This window comes from Manacus vitellinus, unplaced genomic scaffold, assembly GCF_001715985.3.
Source record: "Manacus vitellinus isolate BGI_N305 unplaced genomic scaffold, ASM171598v3 scaffold_8_pilon, whole genome shotgun sequence".
Taxonomy (NCBI): domain Eukaryota; kingdom Metazoa; phylum Chordata; class Aves; order Passeriformes; family Pipridae; genus Manacus; species Manacus vitellinus.
In genome coordinates, this window is record NW_021940864.1 from 24,947,444 (window position 1) to 24,957,668 (window position 10,225).

At 39.4% G+C, this 10,225-nt stretch overlaps 1 protein-coding gene across 8 annotated transcripts in view; it reads left to right on the forward strand.

The window, feature by feature from the left end:
- RGS7 (regulator of G protein signaling 7) overlaps window positions 1-10,225 on the forward strand; it is a 265,260-nt gene that overhangs the window by 246,578 nt on the left and 8,457 nt on the right. For 3 of the 8 annotated variants that reach the window (XM_018085223.1, XM_018085222.3, XM_029965046.1), the window contains exon 17: window positions 1,294-1,779. The exons of 1 other annotated variant lie outside the window; for it this stretch is intronic. In XM_018085223.1, coding sequence (XP_017940712.1) covers window positions 1,294-1,488 — 195 coding nt within the window. In that variant the 3' untranslated portion in view covers window positions 1,489-1,779. Of the gene's footprint in view, window positions 1-1,103; window positions 1,780-10,225 lie in introns of those variants that run through there. 4 more of the 8 variants (XM_029965051.1, XM_029965048.1, XM_029965050.1 and 1 more) reach the window with 2 other exon arrangements.

Genomic DNA, 10,225 nt, shown 5'->3' on the forward strand with positions numbered 1-10,225 from the left:
TTATTGATATAGCGGAAGAAGTTCATTTAGCATTTACTGCAGAAAATGAAGTATCTCTCCGTAGTTGCAGTACTTCCTAATGTACTCTCCTTGAAATCAGTTTGATATTTCAGAGTTGGGCACTTAAAATGAACAATACAATAAATGTAAGTATTAAATATCTAACTGGCAAGTTAGAGCCATTTTCTATTTAATTTTTTATGATATATTTGTGTTACATTATCAGGGTATGCCTGTGATATTTTGAGGAATGATGTCAGCTTGCTGTGCCAGCTCTGCCTCTGTTGGATCAGAGCCACGGTAGGATGGCCCTCGGAGAGCTAACTCCTTCTATGTGGCCGTAGGAGAGCTAATTCCTGTTCTGTGGTTCCTGTCTGGCTCAGATAAAGCTCAAATCTGCTTGAAATATACCATGGTGACATATCATCCTCTTCACACTGTAGACCTAGCTCTTGTGGGACAGTCATTACACCTTATTAAAAGAACTCGCTAAAAAATTGAAACCACATCCTTGCAACAGGAGAAATTATGAGGAAAACAATAATATGGAAATCCAAACACCTTCAAAGAAGCATTATGCAGTCACATGTAATATACCTGACCAATGTTTCTTATAAATAGTAAATGTGGTCTCAACAAGCCTATAGCTGTGTTCATGAAAAACTTGCTTTCCTGCCTATATGCAATTTGCCTCTTGCTTTTTTACCTTAACTTGAAAGTAGCTTTTTGTCTTTGACAGAGCTACTGCAGTTTGCACATTCATCTTTCCAGCACAAGGCACTCTTGCTTGCAGTAGCCTTCTTCACGTTCTGGGTACAATTGACAGCAAAAACCTCAGCATCAGTTTCTCATCAGCCAAAACCAATCTCATTCAAAAATGGTCTTTAAATTTGCTGGCTTGTTCTGTGAAACAATCTGGCTGGCTGGCAGTGCAGGTGTTTAAGCGTGAGGACTTCCTGTGGTTTAAGATTTCACAGGCTCCAGTTGGTGCCCCTAGTTACTTGAGGGTGATGTGGCAACACTGAGTGGTTGCTGATGAACAGGTTTGCAGTGATCATGCCTCTGTTTTCTGTTTTTGTTTTTTGTTTTTATCTTTTCCTCAGGGGAAATCGCTCACATCAAAGAGGTTAACCAGTCTAGTGCAGTCCTACTAAAAGGATCACCTTGTAGCATGGAAGCAGACTCAAATCATTATACATACTTTGTAGCTCACTGATTGCCTGACTCAGAGGACAGTAGAACAAGATGTTGCATGAGCAAGGACCTGACTTGTTTTCTTTTGTGTATACTAAGGCATTACAGACTCCGAGGGACTCTCTAGCCTTTCGATGCCTCCATTTCGAAAACTGTCTGCTCACTTCCTCCTTCATATCAAGCTGGATCTGTGTCTTTTTATTTTCTGCAAGCTCAAGTACAGTGAAAAAAAAGCTTCTGCTAGGCACAGTTTATTTAAAAAAATACGTCAATCAAAAACTGGAAGAAATGTAAAAAATGCATATATTAATAAATATACATATGGCATCACATTTATTGCACAATAAATTAGCACAGAAGGTTTCATTTCACTGATGTATTCACATTGAGAAAGAAAGCCTGTGTCTTTGTCTGTTGTCTGTATATTCTCTGTTAATGTTTCTTGCATTTATTTTTATACCATATTTAAAAAAGAACACCTTTTACTCCAGATGTATTAAAGTTGATCCTTTCTCTGTAAATTTGTGTATGTTTATATTGTTGTTTTATCTTTCATTAAAAGATGCAGAATCTCTTTCCTTTGGGAAGTTTGAGATTTTAATATTGAATCTGAAGATTAGTCAAGAGCAAAATGATCCCCAAAAGTTACACACCTTGTGCTTTCTAAAAAGGTGACATGAAATGGCATTTTCTTTCTCTCAGTGACACCTAATCAAGCACACTTTATTGATAATCATTTACTTTTTCTTTTCTCTTTATCAAGCTAGCAGCAGAGAGATTTTCCAGCTTGCTCATCATCTCATAAGCAAACCTTTCTTTAAGCTAGACCCGTTCTATAATAGTACAGTCTGCGCAGCAATTCAGTCGCTACCCCAGACCAGATGAACTGAACTGCATTTCCTTAGGAACAGACATGAACAATTCTGACCAAGAACACAAGAGTATACTTGATGAATAGGAAGGGCAGTGTTTCTTTCTTCTTGCTGTCACTTGTGATACAAAGCAACATTTTAAGCTGAAAAGGTAGTGCTAAGTATACAGTCTGTAGTGTAAACCTCCAGTAGTAATGCAGGAGGCTATCATTTAAATTCAGGGGCTCTGTCTGGGTGTGCTGTTGTATGTCCACTGCTGAGGTTACTCACGCAGAGTTCTGTTGATAGGTTTATGAGCGCATGTAGATGTTGCCCATAACACGGCAGATATGGAGCTTCTGAAGCTAGTCTGAGCTGGAACCAGAAATCTCTACTCAGCCTAAAAAACAACACTTTGAACTGATAGAGGTGGCATAAGGATAGTGGTCAGAATCTCTGAGTAGAAAAGCAAAGATGGGAACTAAGTCAAATGATAAAATGCTGATACCTCCAGGGCATCGTAGGGTGCACAGGACAAACAAGCCTGCACAGAATAGACTCAGGAAAGCCAACTCTAGTACCATCTGTCATGCTGACTTTGGTTTGATATTGAGAATTGCAATCTTGTTTCGAAGGGACTACCAAGCCTAAAAATGTGCGCACACACACACACACACAGTGGGACAGTCATAGATACAAGCAGACAATCAGTTTGAATGCATTAATACCAGAGTAATCTCATTTAACATCCGATACCTGTCTGCATTGTTGCCGCTAAGGACAGGACTCCTGCACAGACCAGCAATGGGCAGAAGGGAGCTGAGCTGCCTTCTGCCTCACTTCTCCACTGGCTCTGTCAGTAGCCTCGTGCAGCCGTAGCCATGAATGCAGCATCTTTAAAGAGGCAGTCTGAGTGAAGCCAGTACAAAAGGCATTATAAATCACCATGAATGGCTTTTCTCCATGTTCTGCTCAGATGAGGTTTCTCGAGGTTTGGGATTTCTGTTTGTTCTTTGTTTTCACATGCCACTGTGTTTCTGATTTCTAGATAGGATGACAATCACTGCTTTAAAGTGTCTCCATTTTTGTCAGCACAATTCTACTAAGCTTTTATGGAAATGCCCCATCAGAGTTTGATTTTATCAAGAGCTCCATCTAGGTCAACTCAAAATGTTCACAACCTAGGGAGGTCAGATGAATTTTAATAAACAGCACTGAATCCCATATCTTAAACTTTGAGATTTAATTTTACCACAGAAATGTGAGCTCTGAGGCAATGAAATTGGGGCCAGGCAATCCACAGAAATTTGAGCTCTGTTTCACTTCTCAGTGCCAAATAGAGATATTTATTTCCAAACTCCCGCTGCCACCAATTGCATCAACTGGTATATTGCCTGCTTTGCCTTCACAGTTAACTAATTAGATACCAGTGCCTGCTTCAAATAATGACTTCCTTCAAATAGCTAACATTTCAAATTCAAGCATTAGGCATTTCATGCAACTTCATCCTAAGAATTTTTTTTTTTTAAATCACTTTGCAACACCAACTGGTTGATAAAAAGATGTGGAGCATTTGTATTCCTGAACCCATTCTGTATTTATTCTAGTTCTTTCCTGTCATGGTTTAACTCCAGCTAGCAACTAAGTACAACACAGCTGCTTATTCACATCCTTGTACCTCAAATGGGATTGGGAGGAGAAGAGGAAAAAGGTAAAACTCATGGGTTAAGATAAGAACAGTTTAATAATTGAATTAATTTATAATAATAATAGTAATCATAATGAAAATGAGAAAGAGAGGGAGGAATAAAAGCCAAGACAGACAAGTGATGCACAATGCAATTTCTCACCACCCACTGACTGATGACAAGCCTGTTCCTGAGCAGAGATCATGCCCTCCTGGCCAACTGTACCCAGTTTATATACTGAGCATGATGTTCTGTGGTATGGAGTTACCCTTTCACCAGCTGGGGTCAGCTGTCCTGACCATTCTCTCTCCCAGCTTCTTGTGCACCTGCTCCCTGGCAGAGCATGGGAAACTGAAAAACCCTTCACTTAGGGTAATCCCTGCTCCACAACAGCGAAAGCATCAGTGTGTTATCAACATTATTCTCATACTAAATCCAAACCACAGCACTGCACCAGCTACTAGGAAGAAAGTGAAAACTATCCCAGCCAAACCCAGGACATTTTCTTTCAATAAATATGAAGTCTGTATTGAATGGTTGTCTTTCCCTGTTTTACCCAGGATTTAACATGATGATTGTAAAGTAAAACCAGGCACTAGTAGTAAGGATTTCAAAGTAGTCAGGGAGCAGTATTAAGGTTTCATTTGAGCTTAGTTCCAAGTGATACAACTCCACCATCACACATGAATGAATTTGGCCCAAACAAGATCAATCCTACAACTAGATGATTTTTAAAAGGTTTATCTGCAATCTTATGATACTTTATCTATTCACTGTCATCTGCTATTAGGATAGACTTGGACTGGAAACTCCAAGTGGAACAAACTTCCTTTTACTTACCCACAGAGAAAACCTAAATGTTTGTTTCCAAATTTCACAAAGATCCACTTCAAAGACTTAAGATTAACTCAGATTAAGGCATGCTTGTACAATGACCAAACAGCTGAAGTATGACTGGCTACACAACAATTTACCATTAGGGATTTCAGTGAGGCCACAAATCTGCAGAGAAACAAAGGACCAAGAGAGGAAATCCATATGAAGAGACCGTATTTCTTGTCTTCTAGGGAAGAGCCATCAGTCAGCGCCTCCTGGCTCTGCCCAGGAAGCTGAAAACACCCTCATGTGAGATATTAATTGCAATATTCCTTAAAATAACCCCTTGGAGCTTGGAATTTCCATCTGAGACTTGGGCTCATTACACAGTCTCTCTTCTCATGCATCCTTGCTCATAAAACAGCTCTTAAGCCTACAGGGCAAAAAAGAGTTTGATGGTGCTGCTGTACACTTCAGATGGTTTTGTGCTCCCAGACCAACCTGTGAAGAAAAATGGCTGGTGGGAGAGGGAGAAGCTATCCTGGCACCTAACTGACAACAGCAAAATATTTACCCATTCTTCTGTAGGGTGCAATTAGAAACTGTTCTTCAACCCTACAAAACCAAAGATGGACGAAAAAGGTCTTAAAACAGTGATAAATTGTGAAATGCTAAGCTGAAACAGTAGTGGAGACTGGCCAAAAGTTAATGAGCTGAAGGTGAATTCAAGACTAAGAAATGGGAATTAATTGTGGTGACCAGAACAGAACCGACAAGGGAGGAGTACTGGAGAGCTGAGTAATTAGGAGCAAGAGAGGCAGAATGAAGCTGGTGGATTGCCAGCCTGTTGGCCACAGCCGTACTGAGTTGGAATTAAAACCCAGGAAATCAGGCAAAATCAACTGTGAGTGGTCCTTTAAAACACAACAACTACATTTTTTTTCAGCTAAAAAGCAATAGTGTACAAGCAATAATACCAAATTTCTGGAGTTGCCTTTTTCAAATTGCACCTCTAATAGTCTGAAATCATGAGACATAAATGCCAAATAATCCCCTAAGAAATAACAAATAGGAGGGCAACAACCAGCTCCAGAAACAAGACCTATGCAAGGAATGCATTTAAGATGTTTATTTATTAAAAATTATTAAAAAAAAAATTAAGCCAAAGTAGACCACCAAAGGGAGAGAAGGCTGTTTTCTACAGGTAACTGGAATTAGGAGTTGGGAAAGCCAGTGATTTATTTGTGGCTCTTCCAATTATTTATTTTTATGCATAGTGAATAACAGCTGTTTGAATTTATATTTTTAAATTGTCATATTTTTTATGTCCCTTCTAGCTGAAGATTTTGTGCATAGAACTAACCCTGGTCTTATTAACATAGGTGTGTAAAACATAGGAATTTTACTAAAGGAAATTTAATAGCTACAGGGACTTAAATAAAATAAGGCTCTAATCCCAACAAGTTCAAGGGAAATTATCAACAAATTCTTTGAATATATTCTGTGTCCACAATTCATTTAAGCAAGTTGCTAAGTGGTTGTGACTCACACCAGTCTGCTGTTTGATCTCACTGCTGAACAGACTGCTTTTGTCTCCTGTGAGTTGAAAATAGGTGGAAGTCCCAATATTAAAGAGGTGAAGTGGAAGAGAAGATGATTTCTCTGAGACTGGATTCCCCCTCCTCATGATGTTTCAGACTGTGGAGTCCTCAAATGACATGTGTACAACTAAATGGGTTTTGTTTTTATAGACATCGACTGGAGGGCTGCAGAGTCTCTCCAGACAGTCATTATCTCTACAAAGAAAACTACAAAGTTTTTTTTTTTCTAATATCTAAACTGAATCTTTGCTTTGATTTATCCCTTTATTTTTGACCAGGCTGCTACAGTCACTATTATAATATGTTCCCAGCATAAATGGACATTTTAACATTACAGTCTCCTTTGGTTTTCTCACTGGTGTTTTCTGAAGTGCTGAGTGACTTCATCACTCCAACTTTCTTGGAGGATGGTGCCCAGATCCCTTGCAATCTAATGTAGATGATCATTCCCCTTTGTGTATAGCTGACTCTTCTTGGGTCAGTCCATCGGTTATCATCCTCATTTTTCAGATCATCTTTATCTTTTCCCAAGGGTAATTTTTTTTTTGTTCTACCTGTACAATACTTGCAGTCCTTTTATCTACAGGGTGAGAGTGAGGAGTCCGCTGGCTTGATTCTTTAGCACAAACACTTGAATGAGAGTGAGTACCATCATCACTATTTGCTGTAAGGGATCTGTATGTGTAAATTGTAAAGAAAAATTGTCCTTATAATAAACTCTGAGAACCTGCTCAAATGCTAGATGATAGTCCTTATTTACAAGTGTGAACATGGACAGTAAATATCAAACAATATTAAGACACGATTGTAAATGTTACCTTGTTAGTGGCATTTGCACAATTTTTATTGTATTTTTTCTTTGCTCCAAAAATATATTCTGCTGCACTCACCTTCATTGGCCTCTTTTTGATTTGACTAGATTTTGAAATCTCTTAGATTCATCACAGCTGTCAGCTTTCAAAAGGGGTACTATTTCCCACCCTTCCTCTTAACCTTGCAGCTGCTCCTTCAGGATGCTTATCAAATAAATGAGACATTTCATTATGCATTTATCTTGTCTATCCATCTTTTTATTCCTTTACCCCTTTTCCTTAAAAGATGAGTGGAAATGGCATATTTAATGTAACTTACTTTTCTACCTTTTCACTGAGAGGAATGTGTAACCTGAAATCTATGACCTTTTTTCAGTTAATCTTATTTGATGCACTGTTCTTTGTAAAAGTTTTCTTTTCGATTCTCTTTCTTCTCTCCCCCTCCCCCTCAGGAACATCTTTTTTAAGATTCCCTGTCTTTTATGGTTCTTTTCCTTTGTTCCTCTGATCTTTGCTCCATTGATCCCTCCCTCATGGTCTTATGGTGCCCACTAATGCTCCTTATATTTACCTTCTCTGTTCCTTCTTGGAATTGAAAGAAATTAAAATAAAATAAAAAAAAAATAAAAAAAAACCAAACCAAAACAAAACAAACCAGAAATTATTAAAGGAAAGGCAGACCAGTGCTAGGCCAGGGGCTGATGCAGATGCAGAAACTGCTTCTGACTTTGGCCAGATCTCAGGGGACCATCCTGCTCCCAGAAGTCTGCCTCTCTCACTCCCCATCCTGTTCTCATCAGCTCACTACTCCTCCTCCAGGCCACTGCTCTCCCAAGCTGATGGATAAGGGACATGGGCAATGTCCTGGGGGGCAGGATGCCTGTGCAGGGGTGTTGTTACACAGTAGGGACATCCTTCCTCACCTGGTGGGGAGGCATCACCAGGAACCTCAGGAGATATGAGGGAGGTGAGTTACTCCTTTGCTTAGGTGCACTGAATGGAGACAGGCAAAAGGAAGCCTGAGTGTGTGACTCCTCTGGTGCCCAGGACTGAGGGAAGGAAGGGGACAGGTACTTGGGTCATTCACTTCCATCACTGGAATTTGAAATAAATCAGGAGCTTAAGTTTCTTTCATGGGAAGACTGATGTGAGGGTGTCCACAGAGTGACGCAGAGTGTCTCTGTTTCTTATCAAAGAAAATGTCTGTAGGAGGCAGGAAGGAAGATTAAAGCCCGAGACTAGGAAATATTCTAAGTCCTGGTCCATACTGGTCTGGGAGGTTAGCTCCAGGGAAGCCAATGAACATGCCTAAAGAAACTGATGTACCTAAATCACAGGTAAAATTTTTTGGGGGAGTAGGCACAAATGTGGAATTTCATCAATGGATAGAGTAAACTGCTGAAGATACAGTTCAGACAGTTAGACGTGCTCAAAAAATGAGGGAATTGGTTTCCAGAAAGTTGGTTTTAGGGAACTAATAAGTTTGTAATTCCTTAGTGATTTTGGTTTACTCCATTTCTCCTTCCTCTAACCCTCTTGAAGTAGTTCAGCCACTTTTCTGGGTCCTTGACTAGTAAGGTTTTACCTTATCTCTCTTCCTTTGATTTCCTTCTCAACTATCTTCCTCCTCCTTTTCTGTCAGTGTTGGAAACCCTGGCATAAGGGAGTAGCTGCAGCTGCTCTCCCACCAGTGCATTTGTGTACAGGGGAGAATTTTCACTTCTATCTTTATTTTCTTCCTGTAATCAAAAATTGAAATATCATACTTTTATTTTGCTCCAAAGGGCTTCTTCCCAACGTACTTCCAGCCATACAGACCCATATCGTCTACTTTTTCTGTATACTTGTGTATTATCAACACTCAGATATTTTATGGGAAAAAAAAATTACACACACCCCCAACCAACCAAAAAGCCAACCATGAAAGATAAGAATTTTAGATATTTCTTCTGCTGTTGGTCAGAACAGAGTGTAACAATAGAAAAATTGTTTTCTATTTGAAACCTGCTTGAACCCCATTGCTGTGTTAAAACTGCACTTTGGGATTCCTATCTGCCAGGAGTGCTGAGCATCTGCAGATCTTTCATTGCCTCAGTTGGCATCTCCCACTGTTTTTTTACCTGCCCCAAACTCCCAGCATATTTCCACTGAAATCAGAGATGTGAAACATGTAAGACTGGATTTAAAATGTAGCTACCTTTTTCTTCAGAGGTACCATTGTGCTTGCTAGCTGGATATCAGTGGTGGAATCTCTTTGATACAGTAGAGTGGGCTTGGGGTTTTTTTGGAAGATGGTTTGGATTTCTCCTGCTAATTCTCCCACCCCAGACCACAGCATGTGCTGGGAATACACCTTTGTTTCTAGAAAGATATTGAAGACAACCTCTTTCCACCAACAGTATGGACTAGGTGGAGTGTCTTTTAATGAAAAGGAAAAAAGCAAGTGTTTGCAGACCAGAAGACCTAGAGGAATATGAGAGAGAGAGGAAGGAGTGATAAAAAATATATATAAAAAACACTGCTCCTTTATTTTACGTCTAAATAAAGATTTTGAATATGCTACCCTAACTGCATTGTGTTAAAAGAAAAGGAGATGCTGGAGAAGAAAAAGCCTATCCATGACCCACATAATGAAGAATTCTGATGTTGCCTGTAGAATCAGCTGTATCCTTTTCAGTTCCTGAAAGCTCCTGCACCAGGATGGAGCTCATTACTCCTCATTATTGAGGCCTCGCCATCTTGTGCATGCAGCAGCAGCAGCAGCTGCATCCTATTTCTTGCTGTGCAGAGAAAATCTGTCTGCAGCAGTCAGCATCAGTCGTTCATGTAATGCAGAAATGGTTTCTTTTAACAGGTCGCTCCCCTGGATGCTCTTACTTTCTGTTTTATTGGTACTGACATGGTAGGATCAGCATTGCCAGTGTATCAGCACTGATCTACACTACTGCTGCAGTTTTAATTCTGCTATGGAAAAAAATGTGTAATCTGAATGGTACTGCTTTGAATTGTGTAATGTTGACTATGAAAAATATTTATTATAGAAACTTACTGGACTTTTTTGGTATTCATTATAGTCCATTCTTTGAGAAATCTAAATAGAGCATAAAATCAAAAACAAAGGAAGGAAGACAAAGCAATTTCCTTTACCATGGTAGAGCAAACTAGTTTGGTGTTCTTAAAAACCTGGTGATTTTTATTTTTTTTTCTTTTTTCTCCTCAATTGTTCTGAAATGACCGTATGCCTCTTCTTTCTATTTGATGGT